We start from the raw sequence: 20,038 nt of genomic DNA on the forward strand, positions 1-20,038 counted from the left end.
TAACTTTAGCTGGTCTACCTGGTTTGCGCAAGGGTGCATCATTCAGTGATTGACATTTGATGTTACTTTTAGCACAGACTCTCACCGGTTTAATCAATGGAATCTCTTGGGACAATTCAACTGGAGCTGTTTTTAGATCTGTTGAATTCACCTTAGTCTTCATTATCATGCTCCAGTTATTATTTAGGCCCACCGCTTGACAAGCATCATGAAACTCAGTTTGAAGCTGATCAAAGCCCTCAGACACCATCCTTTTATTTCTCCTTGAACGGCCATATAGAACTGTGATTTTAAGATTTTTATTGACATTTTCCTCGATTTCAGGTGCTACAGTATTTTCATTCACTGATTTTTCATTCACTGTTGATTGCATTACCTTCTCTTTACGTGGACGTCCAATAGGCCTCTTAATCTTTTTCTCCAGCAGAGGTCCCAGTTTTTTGGGCCTACCTGGACGTCGTTTTGGTGGAGTGGTCTCGTGTAAGGCTGTAGCTTCATGGCGGGATCTCGGAGTGTCATCCACAGCGACACACTTGGTAGGAGTACTTTCACCTGACCTTCTTGAACCTGCTTTGGGTGATGAAGTACTTTCACCTGACCTTCTTGAACCTGCTTTGGGTGATGAAGTACAAGACTTAGGCGTGGAGTTTGAGTTCTCTGGTGGAGATGACTTGTTAGGAGTTTTGTTGGGTGAGGACTTGGCTGAAACACAAGCTTGTTTTGCAGCAGAGCTAGAGGACTTTCGAGGTGATACTTTCATCGTGGAACGCTCTTTGCCGTGATTTGTATTTTTCTCTGGTGTCCCTGACCATGAAGATTCTTCACAGGGATCAAAATGCTCATCTGCTTGAGAGCCATTCATAGCAGCCGCTGATTTCAGACTGTATTTCATCCCTGCCTCATCTTTAACTGGGGAAACAAACATTAGTTTTATTGGACTAGTATACTCAACGCAGGTGCGATCATGGTTCAGACTACAAGTAGAAGGCATTGTTGAAACATCTGCTAATGTATCTTCTAGCTGTAGACGTCCGCACTTGCCAAATGTAGTAGAGTTGTCTTGAATATCATTCCTCCCTTCGGTAGTTGTTGGAGTGGCCTGGCTTTGACAATCAGCTTTTACAGAAAACACATTTAGACTATGAGAAGCACACTCGTCATCACGGGACTCAGACTCTTGTGGATGAGTGACAACTTCATCTGTTTGACTTTTCTGGTTAAAGATAGAGTCTGAAAAACATGCCACAAAGTACATCTTCCGGGGCTCGGTCACGTAGGAGGAAAAGCGAGGTGGAGGCACAATGGTTCTCCTAGATTTTCTGGGCTTTTCTAAATTGTTTGACTGTTCTATTGGACACTGGACATCATTATCATAACTTGAACTCTCATGATCTTTATCCAGATTCTTTGCTGTTTTACAATTTGCTACTTCGTAGTTGTCACTCTGAATGGATGGATATTCTTTGACAAGCCTTTTCCCATTGTTGAACTTGGTTCTCTTTTGTTTACTGCAAGACTGGTCCAGGCTTGCAAGTTTTCGTTTGATTTGAGTTTGTTTTTGGTTGGTAGCATCATCAGCAAGTGTCGCCATAGCAGCGAGCACATCCTGCCGGTGTCTGGAGCGTGTGAGTGGAGCCTGAGGCTTCTCGTTATTCTGATGGTCAATTAACTCAGAGAGGCTATATGCACTGGCCTTGCCTGTGTGAAGAACTGTAGTGATGATTTCAGTCAAATGGGCATCAGCACTTAATTGAACACTGGTAGAGGCACCTTGCAATGGCCGTTTTTCAGTCACTGACGCAGTGGGAAGAGCAACACTTCTCTCTAAAGGCTTTATGGTTTCAAGTTTATCACTAAACTGATTTACATCCTGCATGAAAATGCCACTGCTTTTGCACTTATGCCTTTTCACTGAACCTTTCTTGAAGTTTGCATTACATTGACATTTTTTCTCTACAGACTTAGCTTCTTGTTCTTCAATATGATGGAAAAGAGCTGGAGGTCTTTCATCACTTTCCTTAAGATCTAATGGGAAAGGGGACAGGGGTGGAGGAGAAAGACTATATTCTGTCTTTAGGACAGAAATGTCACTTTCATCCTCTGTGCTTTTTGTTCCCTTGACTTCAGTGAGAGAGGAGTGCATTATATGGTTGGAGCATGTTTGGTGGTTGTGTTGGCAACAGCACAATGATGACGGACATGTCAACACTGATGAACAGGAGGGATCAGTGGGTCTATATGTGCACGCTACATTGTCAATGTTAGTTGAAGAGAGGCTTTGGCAGGAATGACTGTGGACCTTATCGGGACCGATAATTGTGCAAGTCTCCCTTTTGCAGAGCTGAGCTTTCAAAGCAGATTGATGGTCGTTACAAGTGGAGTTCAAGTCTTCTGGATGGTACCTTGAGCTGCAGTGATCATTTAGCCTGTTCTGACAGCAGCCACATGAAGTGCAGTCACTCATAGCACCATTATGACTAATGTGATTGTCAAAGTGTTTGCAACAATGACAGCAGTAGCACTCAGGCTTGACTTGTTTAAGAGAGTTTAAAAAAAACAGCTTTTGCTGATGTGCAAGCTTAAGGATTCTATACACCAACGATTTATGCGCCGGACACAGAGAGCTCAAAACAGCACCTAAAGCAGAGTTCTTGGTTCCTTGACGTTCGGGTTCTCCCAGTTCTTGTACAACTGTCGACAAGCAGCAGCTGAAAAGGACAAATATTGGAGTTACAAATGGGTTAAATACTGCACAAATACTTTTGTTATCCATTTCAAAACACATTGTTCACTCAATCAGGACAAACTCACATCAGCTCACCAAGTAGATTGAGAGACCTGTTTATTGAGGAGGTGAAGGCAATGAAAACATTCTGCTCAGAGCAGAAAGAACGATTGTGGAAACGCTCAAAGTGAGGAAAATTGTTTCAAAACGTTTCATCAACGTGTACTAGGTCCAAAACCTCCTGATGTTATGAATTGGTTGTTTATTACGTTGAATAAACATATTTGTACAAGTTTAATGTTCAATTTCAATTCTTAAGTTTTGAAAATATTTTTGACGTTTTAAAACCTTGGTCAAGAGCTATTATGAAAAACATTCTGTAGTGTGACTGTTGTTAAAAGTTAAATATTTTAAAATTAAGCAAAACACTAATCACAATATCAAAGAGGTTATTTGAAGAAATAAATAAATCACAACATTTAAAAGCGTTCATGCAGTAGTAATACACGTTTCACATGGCATCAAAGTGCTTCATTACAAATTAACTACATAGATATAACAATAGGAATCAATAGCACAAAACAGGTTTTACTTAAAATCATAGTGCAATAACTCATTTAATGCATAAATATTTGATAAGTATTTTCCTGCCTTATGGAACAATCTGAGCAGTTTGTGTTTGTTTTTACCAAGGCTAAACTAGCATAGACATTTTAAAGACCTCAGCTGTTCAGCACTGAAGTAAAAGTAGTTCCCCGAGTATTAGCATTACGTATCACTCAAAATTCAAGCATTACGCGTTTCAGTATTTTACATTGTTGTTGTACATTCAGTTTTTGAATCAATAGTTCCCGGACCGAGAAACTGGGGGTTAGGGTTGGGGGAGCAATAGCTCTACAGTTGGCGCAAGCTTACCAAAATACAACAAAATTCAATTGACATTAAATGGCATTACATTTACACTTAGGTGTTGTTCCTTGAGAGACAAAAAGCTTGTTTTCAAGCTGAATATCCCAGCATGAACTGTGTCAAAGCACACAAACGACGGATGGTAAACCTGATGCTGGGCTACAGGCAGAAAAAGTTCAGAGGTATATGTGGCAACGAGGTTAGAAAGAGACAGGGAGGCCCACATCACAGCAAACCGCTGAAGCAGCTTTTGGTTGGTACCCATGAAGCGCTGCTTTGGTACTAGCACTCAGCCCATCTAAAAAAAATACATAAACAAAAGCAATTGTATGTAACCTGTCAACCTGTCTTTAAATCAGTCTTGTGATTCGTTCAGTCTTTTCATCAATAATTACCCTAACATTACCTAAAACTATGACTACACCTTTCACTGCAGATGGCCTGGTATCCCATTGGCTGAAATGAGCATCTTTGTTTTTGCTATACATCTTTGTGCCTGGGATATGGACCCAAAAAGTGGTTTAAAGCAGCAGTCATGTGATGAGGTTTGCAGTAATACAGCTACAGTAGCAGAATTAGTACATTTGTGATCATAAATAAACAATACAGTACACATACACAATAACATACACATCCCAAGCTCATCAGTGCACATCAGAAAAAACATGCCACAGTTTGCATTCCGTTGACACTCAGAACGTTGCTGTTCAGAGTGTCTTGCTCAAAGAAAATGAAATGGCTTCAATAGTATAATCTCTTCAACCAAAACTACTGTAGATTAATGATGGTGCACCCCTACTGCACTTTACATTGTACAATCACTGTTTGCAGAGGAGCCTAGCAATAGTAACAAGTTTAAAATCTGTTATAATGGCTCTAAGTCACTTGAGGAGGCTGGGTGAAACACCCAGAGAGGAGAAAAAGTTGCAATGACAATCATTAACACTCCATTAACATGGAGTTTTAAGAGTGGAATCAAACCTGAATAACCTGATAACCTACTAAAATGATAATCACGCCAAGTCAGTACTTCACACTGAAACATGAGCTAAAAGAGTTCATACAAATCTAATTGATGAATCTGAACCTGCATCATTTGAATCATCCACCTTTTTGACATTTTGTCAGCCTAGTCAAAGATTACATGTAGCTACAGTATATCTACAATCTATACCTGCACAAAAGCCATGTTTCTTCAGTGCTGAAACACAAAACATAGCATGACTATCATTACAGACAAACTGTTTAAAGACCTGAATATTAACATCTTAGAATATTCTGTAAAGGCATGTTTTGTGTTTAATGTCTCCTAAAATGTATATCTTGTAAGAGGTGAGGAGTTCAAGTGTAAAGCAGATTAAGTAGAGGCGTTCTGTAGTTCACTAGTCTAACAACTCTTGGTTGGAGCAGCTGAGGTAACTATCCCTGAGTTAGCTGAACCGGTGGACCCAACACTGGATAAAGTGGTGCTGTAAGGGCAAATGTTGGCCAATTTTTTCTTGGGTGGATTTTTGAGTGTGCCTGTGCGCTCTTTAACTTTGTATTCCAGTGTGCTATGTGGTACACCATAGACCCCCTGAGCCTTGGACACACTCATGCGACCGGCCATCACCATAGTGATTGCCTCCTCCAACAGCTCATGGTCATACTGCCGATATCTTCCACGTTTCTTCCTGGGTTGTTTGTCTTTATCACGCCGGTCTCCTCCCTCCTCCAGATCATCTATTGAGGAGGAGCGTGGCCCCAGACGATGAGGTGATTGGTTGGAGCCATTTGCCAAGGCTGAGACCCTGAGTTTGAAGAAAGGTCTGGCAGCAGATGGCATCAAACTGCCTTCTACTGATGAGGTACGAAGATGAAGGCTTTCAGCAGCACCACTATTCTCAGTTGGGAGTGACCTACTCGCGTCTGACGTGGAGCGGACCTGAGGGATTCTCAGTGGTGTCAAGGGCTCTAAGCTGGGAGTGGGGCTTAAGGGAGGTTGAAGAGCATCCCTGAGCTGGGGAAAAGAATGGAGGGTGGTCTTCTGAAGACTGTTTGGCTGAAAAAAGGTCGAAGAGGAAGAAGGGAAACTGAAGTCCCCATTCTCCTCTGCTGCTCCTCCTATTTCTGCCCGTTCTGCCCACGCTGCCACCTTCTGTAAAACCAGCCGGGCCTCGCCGCCCAGCATGGAGGACATCACACTGTAGGTTGACACTTCCTCTCTGACATCTCGGTTTCCTGATGACAGATGTTGCAGAAGCCCTTCCTCAGGCCAGCTCTCTAAGCTTTGCTTTAAGATGTGAAGAGGTATCCCATAAAGCAGTGCAGCTCGCTGCTCCTGGAGCCTCCCTGAGCGAATATCCTTAATGGCCTTGGACAGCAACCCCTCAGACAACTCCAGGCTCCTCTCAATGTACTCCTTCTGTCTTTGCTGCCTCCTAAGGATGGGAGGACCAAACATCAGGTCAAGATGGAGGTGATGAAGGGGATTTAGGCATGGGGCATGGGGTTGCAGAGCGAGGGGTCCACTCCTTTATGCCTTGTGTTGGTAACATCACTGCGGCTCTTATGTATCATGTTTGTTTCAGAGTGTTGAGCCCTCATTTGCACACTGCTGCATGTCTCAAGCATGTTTGTGTAGAAAGCCTCTTCACGTCCAGGTGGGACAGTCTGTGAATGGCTGGGGCTACTGTAGCACATAGCATCACAGTAGTTTAGTGATATCCTTCAGCGAGTGCCCTACATGCTTGAAGGTTGAAATAGCAACATTTTAAGTGGATTACAACAAAAGGAGGTTCATTGTCATACTGATGCGTTTTGAAAGTTTCCCTACTGATGAGGTAGCGGTAAATGTACAATGCCATTGTTGTGACGTTACCGCTCAAGATATAAAAGAGTCAACCCCAAAACGACAAAGCATTTCAAAAATCGTAAAAAATTATTAAGTACTAACATAGCATTTATGTACATTAAAAATTGGTTGTTGCCAAGAACAAAAGAGGCATTAAATACTTTTCAATCCATTAACCCACAAAGAAAACAATGCTTCTTATCTGTAAATGTCAACAATATCGTTTAATACTCACGTTGACTCTTTGTTATTAATGGAGGAGATGGAAGGTTTAGAAGTTGGTAAACTGGCAGACTTTCTGTTGGAGAGGTCGAGCACACCATCTGTTACAGAGATCACAGATTAAGCTAACTGTTAAGAGTTTAAGCTACACATATATATTACAGGACTAGCACATTAGACATCAAAGCTATGTACAAGAAAGTGCATTTTATAAATGCACTTTTTAAATGCATTTGTATTTTTTTCTGTAACATCAGGTGTCACTCCAAATGTAAGCATTGTGGTTAAATACCTGGTTGATGTTCCATTTCTTCCTGGGCACGGCTCACTGTGAGGTCGAGAGGGGCATCTGCGGTTTCTGACGGAGGTGAAGTGGTTTTTCTTGCAACACCATTTGAGGTGGTGTGGAGCAGGCACTTAGAGGCATACTCCATGGCAAACTGACGGATCATCTTTTTCATAAGCTCCTGCGCAATTAGGGGGATGTTCGAATCACAGTCCTGAGGCACATCTAAGAGAGAAGAAATGTCAAAAACAAAAGTCAACAATTGTACAAAAGATGTTCCAGAAAGGACAGTTTTGTGTGTCAGACTGTGTCGGTCTTAAGCTCGGCGATAAGGCTGGACAATTGGGAGGATGAAAATTTGTTTTAAAAACAAATGTATAGTTTTTATATGTTTTATATTAATAAAAATCACGGTACAATAAAACAATTTTAAAATTGATAAACACCTGTAAATTAAAAAACATCAGACAAAAACAAGGCCCGAGCTCCCACACAACTGATAATCAATGTGTTTTTTTTTGTGTAACACCACAATAATCCATTAAGCCAAAAGTCATTCAGAGTCAGACAATCTCATTGCAATGGAAAGTTAGAAAACACAGTCTACGACTGTTGCCCCTGTGTCATTCATTCAACTATTTCCACTATAGAGAAAAAGTCTCATGGGCTAGTGGGGATGCTCCAAAGGTCATCTGGGAGCCCGCGGGGATAGGGCTGGAGACCCCTTCCCAAAATAACGGTGGCTGAATCAGTTAGTGTTCTTGTTTCACAGCAAGAAGGTCCCAGGTTCGGTTGCTGGGCCGTGCGGGCCTTTCTGTGTGGATTTTGCATGTTTCTCTCCCCATGTCTGCATGGGTTTCCTCCAGGTGCTCTGGTTTCCCAAAATCAACCAAAAACATGCACAATAGGTGAATCCACCAGTCAGGTGATTCTGACCATTAGCCTGGCTCAACATGTGGAGATGGGTCCCTGGGCACTGCACTGTGGTCGCACACTGCTTCTGAAGGGTTGCCCCAGTGGTATTGAAGGATGGATCAAATGCAGAGGACAAATTTCCTTACACGGACAATAAAGTACACTTTAACCTTCAAAATGGGGTAGTCATGTCTTGGTATCGAGTGGATCACAAATCATTTTAATTGAAATGCTTATTTCAGTTGTAGCTTACAACTTAAGCAGCCCGCTCAAACTCTGCTGCCCTCCCAATGGAGGGTTACTGTGGTAATTAATAAGAAGAGAGCATTTTGTATATGCTCTCTTGATCAATAGTTCAGTCCGAATCTCGTGCTCACAATGTCATCAACCCACGCCTGAGCTGGCAGACCCACACACGCTCACACAAAAGAGACACAGCCAAACAGGGAGAGGGGGAGGTGGGACATGTGGCAGAGGAGGAGACATGGGAGCGGTGCTGCGTGTGTAATAAGTGCACAAGTCTCAGACCACGAGTCAAAGTTAGGTTTCAAGGCTTTAGGCAACAAGTACAAGTCCAGTCATAAGTCAGTGTTGTTAGAGACTTAAGTCCGAGTCTCGAGTCCCAATCTCTGACTCGTGATTTTTAATAAAGGTCTCTCTTAATAATTGCATTTTGTGTTTTAATCGACAGGATTATTGGCCAATCCTGTCGCAGAAAAAACATGTGGAACGGGGCAGCCCACTTGTTTACAAAGGGAAAGCGTCTGTAACAACTGCCAATGGATCATTTAAACAAAACTGGGTAATACAACAAAAATATTTAGACGAGAACTCAAGAACAAACCATCCCTCTGAACACAACGAAAGCATGTAAAACAGCTCGGCATCTGTGGATAAATGGAAAAGAATCCGGACGCCACAGACGCTGCATCACCTCTCAGACCAAGCCCAGAGAATCACATGAACAAACAAACAGGAAGTCAGGTGTCGGCAAAGGAAGAGGATCTGGAATTTAAGAATAAAATCCAGTGGTGTAGTCAACATAATACGCAGGAATACACCATTTAACCACTAGAAAGCCTGCAGGATTAACCGTATGCCTACAAAATTCAGCAAAGATACGTATCAATCATTTGCACATAGGAGTGGGCTATATTGACAAAAAATAATATCTCGAGTCGCTATTTTTTTTCTTATATATTTTTCAAATCATTGTAACTCCTATGAAATGTGTGTCTCCCTCTCCTCTGCTCAGCTGTAGTGGGCGGAGCGGATGGGCACCTGTCGCTGTGAGGCTTTTGACTCTACACAACTCTGATAAGACACAGAACTAAACGAGGCCCAGAGGAAAATAAATGACGGCTTGATTATTTCATTTATTGAACTTCTTCCCCCGTTTCAACGTTCCTCGAAGTTCGCGCTGCAGAGGAAGGCCCTCACACACCACATCACGGGACAAAGAAGCGCTAAATGCACACGCAACATTTATCTGTCAAATAAAAGCATATCATCGCCATATAAGGATCCAGTAGCAGAGAAATTAGATTCGACTCGGACACAGGTCGAAAAAAGGCACAGATTTCCGGCGCAAAGCAGAGAAGCCGAGAGAGGAGGCTGCAAGTCCTTGTGGAAGCGCTGCTTTGTCTAGGAGCTATTTTATCCATCGGTTACATTACACCAGTTTTCTCTTTACATTTTTGGATTATTGCTACAACCTGTGATGTGAACACGGACTGTAGAAAGAGCACAGGTAAGACTTTGCGGCTATAATCGGTAGCACTGCATAGCCTACTATCCAGTAGTTGCAGCAGAAACGTCGTGATTTGTGTAAAGAAAGATAAAAAATACAGTCAAACAAACAAACTCTCTAAATAGAATTCTTTAAAAAGGGTACAGTGTGTGTTATTGATTTTGTCCTTAACTTTCGTCAGTTCTTTTCATGTTTGGAGGGTCGGATTCTACAATGTAAGAAAAACACTATTCCAATTTTGCATATCGTCTAAACAATTTGGATATTATCGTGTAAACGATATATCGCCCACCCCTATTTGGACAGTGTTATTTTTGCGTTTTGTGTTCATTTAGAAACCTCGAAAAAACAAGCATTTACTCTCCAGAACTCAAGAGAAGGGACCAGAATCTCTTGTTATCCCTTTCTCACCCAACGCCAAGACGCCGCACATCGGCAGCAGAGATGCAGGTTAAACAGGACAGATCAAGAGCAAAGATCCTGTACCAGTACATAATCTCTCATATGCTTTGCATAGTTTTGTTTTCGCTTATAAATGAAACTGAAGTCCACATGGCTAATTTGTAAAAACACGACAGTCCTTCCTATGTTAATGCAGCAGTCGCTAATGATCTCAATTTTAGTTTTCTCCCCTCCCGGAGACCTATGGGGCGGAGCTGAGGGACTGAAAGAACACTGACCATTTAATATATATACAGTATATATACAGCACAGTGGCGCACTGTGGTCAGCACTCGTGCTTCATATCAAGAAGGTTTATTACTATACTACTACTATAATTTCTCAAGAACTGTAAAACCAAAGAAAGAAAGAAAAAAAAAATATATATATATATATATATATATATTATAGTATTATATATTATATTATTCTATTCTGCAATGTAGATTTATCTAGGGAGGGCCGTCCTGAACCACGGGATTCGACACTGTGTCTGAAGCGCAGCCGTTTAAAAAGCCACTGTCAGGGGTGTCTGTGTCGAAACCTTGGTCAAACTACAGGGCTTTGCAAAACTTTCTCTCTTTAGTGCTTTATGTGAGTGCACTCAGATGGCATGGTTGGTAAAGCTGCTGCACTTGTAAACACTGCTCGTCTGATAAGCGTGGGTACGAATTCCAGCTCCGACAGATTACTAAATGTCAATTTCAGTCAATCTGAACAACAGGCCTCTAAGCTTTGTGTTAAAATAATTGTTAATGCTATTATGTCTTTTATAAGAATAGATTAGCAAAAAGAAGCATCGAGTTGGAGGAAAAATGTATAACATTTATGACAGTTGCTTCATTAATTTAGTTTTCTCGTACCACAGTAAGAACAATAACATTCAGGAAGAGTCCATATTTTAAGGGAAAATAAAATCAAACAGAATGTGATTTTATTTCACTCACAGACGTATCAATAACATGGCTGAATCCCGAACGCTGTAAATAAATGTGGTTGTATTGACACTTTGAACTGTGATTCGAGACTCCGGCACAATCGCTTCAACTGCGTTGGAGTTTCATAAAGCTTCACTTTGCCCATCCTTAGATCTATCCAGTGCAAGGTGGTAAAAAACAGATTTCCTACAGCAAATATATTTAAAAGGGAATTTTTTCTTTTTTGTCGTAGTATTGAAATCATTAGAGAATTGAGTTTCAGTATCGAAATCGGTTTGAAATTTTAAACAACACTATGACAAATCAATCCATACGTTTTTTATATTTAATTTGCCAAAATAATTTCTCTGACCCTCTGAGTAGACAAAGTGCTGAGCTGCTGCGCCATAGTGGGCCAACCTGACTAGCATGATTATTACTATTACGATTATTGTCATGTGTATTTCTGTCACTTTTCTTAACAGATGTAATACGCCTCACATTTGCATGATCTATGTCCTGTCCTTGTATGCCAATCAGGCACAAGACAAGGTATCACGGCACAAACAACTTTTATTACCTGCAAAGCAAGATCCTGCAGGGTAATGTTACAATCAGGAACCAGCCAGGAACAAGCCAGGAACAAGCCAGGAACAAGCCAGGAACAAGCCAGGAACAAGCCAGGAACTGGGCGGTTTTGGAATGTTTTCATTTCAAGTTCTGATTAAATATGTATATTTGTTTGCTTTTTTTCTGTACAAGATGAAGATCTCCAACCATGTGCCCTTTTTGTTTATAACATGACCTTGACATGGAGGACTGATCATCTTAGGTAATTCAAATTAAGTTCATGACTACATTTAGTCCAGAAGTATCCATCAGTACTGTGTGTCATTGCATCATGGCTAATGCAGCATAAATACTGGATGTGGAGGCTCTGCAAGATCTAAAAACTGAAGAAGTGGCCAAGTGCCGTGGTTTTTATTGATACCTCATGGTATTAGACTGATATTGGATCAGAGGGCAAAAAATACCACTGTTGTGCAACTCATTTTACCTTTCTTGTGGAACACAGCCTGCAGAAACCGTGCCGATTGGCTGCTGTCAGAGTGGATAGGGACATGGCGTGGAGAATAGTCAGATGGGGACGAGAGGGGAGACGTGGCTGACAATACTTGATCCTGAAAAAAAGGAAAATATTTACTTGAGTGTAAAAGGTGGTAATAATAATAATAATAATAATAATAATAATAAAAATAACGATAACGATAATAATAATAATAATAATAATAATAATAATAATAATAATAATAATAGTGTTATTATTACAACACACATGAAACTACTTTAGAAGTGGACACTTCTGAGTGCATGGTAAAAACTGAATTGCAGAATGCCTTACATTGTGTTTATCCAGGGAAAGATTGCAGAATGAACATTGAGAACTGTTTTCATCAGGGGACCAGTCGATGACCTCTTCAGGTTCACAGTCTATCAAAAAAGCCACAAGCAAGATATTGTGTATAGGAGTTGGCAAATTCGGAATTACTGCAACTAATAACACAACACAACACAACACAACACAACATAACACAACACAGTGTTTACAGGTCACCCACCATCAAATAAATTAAGGTCTCTGAGCAGTAATGGTCCATAGATCCCCTCGAGAATACTTTCAAAGCCTGCAAATGTAGACACGTTATCATGATGACTTTGGCAACTACAATGTATTATTTGCATAATTGTGACTTATTTAACTGCGGGCAGACAAGGCATAACGTTACATGATAAATATATAAATCAATAGCTTAATAAAGATGGCTGTGCGGCAACCGCTCTCTAACGTTTTCTGACAAATCTGAAAAAGCGGGCTGGAGCGGAAACATTAGGTCTCTTTAGCAGTCTAGTCCGTGCAAAGTGTATGCATCATACTAACAATCGGCGCACCTACGTATCCACTCCTAAATGACACACAGCGTAGTGTTACTATTAGCATGACATTTAGCCTTGCTAATCACATAACAGTTAAACGTCGAGGGACAGTAAGTAAGCCGCTCTGTCGGGGATTCATTGCTAAAGTTTCACTTCATATAACGCATTTCGTTGTGTGACAAAACAGATCACTGCCATTGTTTGGTCAGGTAGTCTTAGGATTACACGGGGCAGAGGGACAAAGAGCCAACTACCGATATGTAACATTAGCCATTAGCAAAGGCCAGTGTTATTACCGCTGAAACCATAGAAATCCGGGTTATCTACAGTGCAGGCTATGCTAGCACACATAGCCGCCAGTAGCCAATAGCTATAGCAAGCCGTTAGCAGGTGAACACCTTGAACAAAATGTATTGGGAAAAAAATCTAAACACACGACACATACCAATGCAGTGTATCAGTTTGTGTCGCCACGAATCCAATTCCCGTCTATACCCTTTCCTCTCGGCCGTGCACTTGGAGCAATGCACGGTCGCCATTCTGCGTCCTTCCCCCCACACTCTCCCTCCGCTCCGCTGGTCTGCCCCTGTCCGCTTTGCCGAGTGTACAAGAGAACCTCTCATAGAGCTAAACGCTAGATAGGAAAGAGCAACCCTTTGATGGCAAATGAAGCGGCCATCTTGTGACTGTATCCATATGTGTTTGGCATGACATACTTTTTGTACTGAAATAAGAAAACAAAATCTATCTATCTATCTATCTATCTATCTATCTATCTATCTATCTATCTATCTATCTATCTATCTATCTATCTATCTATCTATCTATCTATCTATCTATCTATCTATCTATCTATCTATCTATCTATCTATCTATCTATCTATCTATAATCTGTCTTGAACACCATCCCAACTGTGAAAGACAGGGGTGGCAGCATCATACTGTGGGGTTGTTTTGTTGCGGGAGGACTGGTGCACTTCACAAAATAGATGACATCATGAAGAAAGAATACTATGTGGAAACATTGGAGCAACATCAGAGGCACTTTCTGTGTTTTTAGAAAAAAGAAAAAAAAAGCTTTTTTAGACAAGAACGGCTGTGTAGGTGCTGTATTTCTGAACTTAAAGATGGCTTTTGACATCATTGACCACAAACTCTGCTAACCAAAGTGAGGAGAGATAAAATCAAATTCCTCCCCTCTTTAACCAGAAAGCACTTCTTCTTCTTCTGATCAGGAGGACTTCCTTCTGGATGGCTGTCGGCGCGGCCAGTGAGGTTTGTGAGACTGGGGACGGAAAGGGCCCGCGCATTAGAGGCACTAGGTGATTCACTGAAGGCCAGGGTGGGAGTGCTGAGGCCAGTGCCACAATGCGCAGGGACGGTGGCACAGGAGGGAGTTGCGCGCCGGAGCGAGGGTCTACATCGCCTCTTGTGGCTTTAATTTGAATCTATTTTCTAATTACTAATCTGAGAATAAAGCAAAAGTGTGTAACAAACTGTCTACAACAGTGGTTCCCAAAGTGGGGTGCCTCCTAGGGGGCCTCAGAGGCACAACTTGTCAACAAAACAAGTAGCCTAGGACATTGGATGGAAAAAAAAAACACTTTAAGCGAATATTTAGCTACAGTCAATGCTCGATGTTGCTTTTTACCTAATTTTAGCTGTAAAATACTAACAAACTCCTTTGAATAGAGTAAATTATTATGGTTTGGGTTTCGGATTGATAATGGGGCCGCGACGTCCCGTACTTGGCTGGTCTATGATAAAAGATTGATTAACATACTGTCCACATGAGGGCAGCATTGTACTTCAAGCTTTGGACACCTCAGCAAGCACTTTTTTTTATAGAATCAAATCGAATAATGTTTCTCAAACTGTGGTACACGCAAACCACTGGTAGGTGGACGTCTGTAATTTTTGACTTTGTTCATTGTAACTAAAGATAATTAAATGTTTTGGTTTTCTGGTTTGGACATGGTTTACACCCGGTTCAGATCATTTAGTCCTGTGATTCTCAAACCTTTCACACCAAGTACCACCTCATGAAATAAGCTATTTGTACCACCAGGCCAAGATCAAATCTGGTTTAAACCAAGTTTAAAATTATTTTTAAATGGTGTGCATATCATTTCGGCTGCTGGCGGGAAAAACTTTTAGGTTTTCTTTCTCTACGTTCTTGACCGAGTGTCAAAACAAATTATAATAGGTGACACTATTTTATGTGATTTTGATAAAGGCTATGCTTGCCCTTTGACCTTGACCATCTATCTGTCCGCCGTCTTCCTTTCTGTCCGTAAATATTGAATTGAAATGGTGTGTGCATCTTAAAAGAGTGTTCACGAGTGAAAGAAATACAGCACACATGGATTTGTTAAAATCAGTTTACAAGAAGGGCAAAGATCACTTTCCCTCACTATCTCATAAACAGTCATTTTTGAGATGCCTGTACCGAGACCAGGTATAGCAAACCACTATCAAGTGCCACACGGGGCACTTTAAAGCCTCTGGTGCGGCACTTTTTGAGCTTTGATTCAATAAAAGGCCAATAAAAGACTTCATCTAAGCTAGAATGAAGGCACTGACAAATGATTTGTTACAATTTTCCAGGGAAGGACCCCACAGATATTTTCTTCTGAAACTATAATTTAAACTATTTAACATAGATTAGTACTTTTAAGTTATTTATTTATAATTGTATCAATAACACTCTGTATGCATTGTTATAAATGGATAGAAAATTAATATGAATTAATCTGGTTTGAAATGGACCAAAGTGGCTCTTTTGATGTTGAAGGTTGCAGACCCCAGATCAGGGGTTTCTAACCTTTTTATCCGGTGAGCTAAAGTACAGTGCATAGGGAAAGTCTAGATACGATACGATTCAGTTGATCGGCTGCACACATAAGTCATAAAACAACAGATAAAAAAAACTAGAAAAAAACATTCAATAAATAGGACAGTGCAGAGAATAGATATAAAAGTACTGTAAAGCTATCGTTCCTATTTAGCCCCACCCACCCATGGATTTGTTACACAGCCTAATCGCTTTGGATAAGAAAGTTTTCCTGAGCCCATCATATGAGCAGGAGAGCGAGAGCAGCCTGTCACTGAAGGAGCTCCTCTGCCTCATCACCAGCTCATGCAGGGGGTGGTCGTTGTTCTCCTTCACAGAGAGCAGCTTCTCCAGGGTTCTCCTCTCTGTGATTGACACTACAGAGTCCTGTCTGGCTCCAATCATAGAGGAGGCCTTTCTGATTAGTTTGGTTTATAGGAGGCCACCACCTCGATCTCCTCGCCATTGATGGTCCAAAGTCCAGGATACTGTATTTGCTCATGTAAACAGGGATAAGAGTGTCCTGGTTTCTCAGATGTATTTAAACATCATATCCAGAATATTGTCATAACCAGGATATGTCTAATAACCAGGTTACTCGAGCACATGTAAACACACTCTTTGAATGATGGATGCCAGTCTTCGGGACCATTAATTTTGCAACAGTTTTTCTGTGCCCTTCCCCTGATCTGTGCCTTGATACAATCCTGTCTCTGAGGTCTACAGACTGTTCCTCTGACTTCAGGGCTTAGTTTCTGCTCTGTCATGCACTGTCAGTTGTGGGACCTTATAGGGAGGTGTGTGTCTTTCCAAATCAAGTGCAATCCATTTAATTGACCACAGTTGGACTCTGGTCAGTTTGTACAAACATCTCAAGAATGATCAGTGGAAAAAGGATGCTCAGTTTTGAGAGCCATAGCAAAGGATGTGTATACTTAAGCACATGCAGTATTTCAGAGTTTTATTTTTAAGAAATTTACTTTTGTCACATAGTGAATTGCATATAGCAAAAGAACATATGAAGGGGAAGGAAGGGCAGTAAGGTGAGAGCAGCAGGCTTAATTGAGGCTGAAGTGTGTGTGGACATGCATACAGAGACATGAGGAGGCAGACCGCTGTGCTGGGAGACCCCATGCTGTTGCCCATGAAGAAGTCTGTCATAAGTTACCACCTCACCCACCCCCTTCGACCCCTTGTCCTCCGCACTGTCAGGGCTGCAATGTTATTTTATTTTCTATAAAACCACCCATTTTTAGTAAAAGTAATTTTACAAAGAAAACATGTTGGTCAATGACCAATGTTTGTCAAAATTGAGCATGGAGCACCAGAATAAACTGTTTTATTAAAGGGGGTGCCCTGCTTCACTCACACAGCTGCAAGGCTTTGCTTACGTAATAGTCTAGTGCTTACCAACAGATTTTATACTACTTTTGCCTCTTGAAAATAGTACAATATCATGCAGCTTGAGTTTGTTCTACACATGTGGCGGCATAATTGCCTCACAGCAAGAAGTTCCTGGACCTAGCGGTTACTGGATGGGTTTCTCCGAGGTGCTCCAGTTTTCCCATCAACCAAAACTATGCACAATAGGTGAATCTTCCATCCAGATGATTCTTACCATTAGCCTGGCTCGACATCTGAAGATGGGTACCCGGGCACTGCTTCTTACAGGTTCACCTTGCGGGAACAAAAAATGGGTCATATGCAGAAGACAAATTTCATAGTTCATAATGACAATAAAGACATCTTAGCCACTTTAACCTTAACATACAATATGATATACATTAATCCCGAAGGAAATTCAGTTTATCAGCTGCACACTTAAGTCATGCATAAAAACAAAAACAGATTAATTTAAAAACTACTGAACAGCAAAACAAAACATGTTCCTAATGACCAGCTCGAACCCAGGTAATAATCAAATTTGAATAAGGACCTAACCTATTTAAATCTCATATTTGGCTGCCTTTAGTCAATGGCCATGGACACAAGCTGGGTACAACCCCCCTCCCAGTAAAGTTACAGTCAAGTCTGAGGAGAGGTGAGCCGCTAGCAGCAAATATAAGTTTGTTTGCTCATTTTCTAGGCATATTTTAACCATGCAAATATCTGTAAAAAATAAATGCTTGGTGTAGCTTTAAACTCAACCTCTAAATCTAGGGTAAGGAGTATGCATGTTCTAAACAGGTAAGCCTAACACTGAACAAAGTTTTTCACTGTGTGGGGATTGAGCTCGGATAAGATCTTAAATGTACCCGCCCCCTGAATGACCCACACAATAATTCACTGTGAGATTTTATGTAGTAAGTATCAGCTGCTTTTATTTACAGCCAAACCATAAAACGGTCAATTGTAGACTGTCACCGACAAATCACACAGTGGGGCTGGAGATACAATGAACAGTTTTGACACTGACAGTGTAAAAAAAAAAGACAATATACATGACAAAAACTAAAGGGCTTCTGGTAAATTTAAGTTTTATCAAAAAACAAATTTCACAGACAGACAGATTATTCCTATTGATGTCAACCACAACGGCTTTCCTCTGCTCTTTGTCCACCACCACAAAGTCCAGTTGGCCGCTCCATTTCCTGCCTGCATCTTACACCCTGCAGTCATGTGCTAGATTGTCTCAAGGGCCTCTTTGCACATACACTTGGGGTCTTGTCTGGTGTGGTAGATCTAGGCCTCTTGCTGTGGTGCTTAAGGCCGGCTCCTGTGCAGCCATGTGCCGTGCCTCTGTGCTGTCCTTCAGTCCAGCTCTTTCTAGCCTCTTTCTGGCCATGATAGGATTTCTTTAGTTATATTTCGGTGTTTGGGGCTTGTCTTCGCATGATGGAACCTCCACCTCCTCCTCTGTTTCCCATTGTCTGAGATGATGTGAGCCTGTTTGGATGCCACCATGAAATAACTTTATTAGCACCAAGCTATCCCTCTGTGTGGCGTTTGTATGTTCTCCCCGTGTCTGCGCAGGTTTCCTCCGGGTACTCCGGTTTCCCCTACCACTAAAAACAATAGGTGAATCCTCCAGCCAGGTGTTTCTGACCACCAGCCTGGCTCCACATCTGGATATGGGTCCCCGGGCACAGCACGGCCGCTGCCTACTGCGGCGTCGAGGGATGGGTCAAATGCAGAACAAATTTTGTTGTACAGTTGATGTATAATGACACATAAAGCACCTTTACCAGTGGACACACCCCAAAAAAACATCTCATCTTTTCGGTATTTCCTTAATTTGGAAGTAAAAAAAACAAACAAATTGTTAGTATCATATACTGTATCCGTGGCTTATTTTATATTCATTTTCTTGCTTTGGTTTATTTTAGTTTAGTTACAATGTATTACAGTATATTACCAGAGACACAAAATTGTTCACACGTTCACAACAACAACAACAACAACAACAACAGCGCAATATTAAAATTCATATAAAAATTACTGAATAGAGCTACGACAAATTCATCAGTCATTTATCAGTCTAACCGTCCTCGTCTTGGGAAGTTGACGAGTGAATTTTATTTTCTATAACAAAACTAGCCTACAAATGTGTGTAAATTATCATCAGTCTAAGCTCATACTCAGATCAAAGCAAACTTGTGTTCATTTGTAATGTCCTTTTGTCCCGTCTCTCTGGGCAGTGCCTCGCCAGCCCTCTGGATGACGAGTGAGTGTGATGGCTGTTAAACTATTAGGCCCTGGGTCACTGCTGAGCAGAAAGTCAACACTCAGAAAGTCACTTTCAGGGGTTTTCCATAGGGCACAGTTTGACCCTACATTGTTCAGGACGTTGTTCACTCTACTCTGTACACGCATTGTTTCCATTACAGTAGTAGTCTTTATCCACTGCAATAACACACACAGTAGAGCTCAGCACGTGCCGGGTCCAGACGTAAAAAAGTCTCTAGCCCATTCCTGTGCGGAGTTATGCATTTTTAAAGAATAACCAGAATGCTTATTCCAGCCACTAGGGGGCAGCTTGAAGGAAAAAGAAAAGATTTTCACACGTGTCCAGCAGAGGGCACTGACATAATAATGGATATGAACAACACATTATCCACATGGTAAATGTCTGCCCCAGGGCTTGCCACCGCCGAGTGTGGAGTCAATGAATAATTTACTACTATATTGCACTTTAAAGGGACTATACAGAGTTTAAAAATGTTAAAATTAAGTATTTTCCTCCCCCTACATGTTCCAACAATGTCCTAATGTGTAGAATGAGCCCAGACCTATTCACCACAACTGCCTCTAAAATCCTGCACTGTCACTAAA

The 20,038-nt window shown here is 41.3% G+C and overlaps 1 protein-coding gene across 1 annotated transcript; it reads right to left on the reverse strand.

The window, feature by feature from the left end:
* Nucleotides 1–3,648: 3,648 nt before the first annotated feature.
* lcorl (ligand dependent nuclear receptor corepressor-like) lies at nt 3,649–13,523 on the reverse strand. The gene is made up of 7 exons (XM_079553068.1): nt 13,379–13,523; nt 12,618–12,683; nt 12,401–12,489; nt 12,056–12,179; nt 6,982–7,200; nt 6,703–6,790; nt 3,649–6,054 (listed from the first exon to the last, which is right to left on the reverse strand). The coding sequence occupies exons 1-7, from the start codon at nt 13,470–13,472 to the stop codon at nt 5,022–5,024; spliced, it is 1,713 nt and encodes a 570-aa protein (XP_079409194.1). The 5' UTR covers nt 13,473–13,523; the 3' UTR covers nt 3,649–5,021.
* Between the last annotated feature and the right edge of the window lie 6,515 nt (nt 13,524–20,038).

This window comes from Gobius niger (genome assembly GCF_951799975.1).
Source record: "Gobius niger genome assembly, chromosome: 3".
In the NCBI taxonomy this organism is placed as follows: Eukaryota; Metazoa; Chordata; class Actinopteri; order Gobiiformes; family Gobiidae; genus Gobius; species Gobius niger.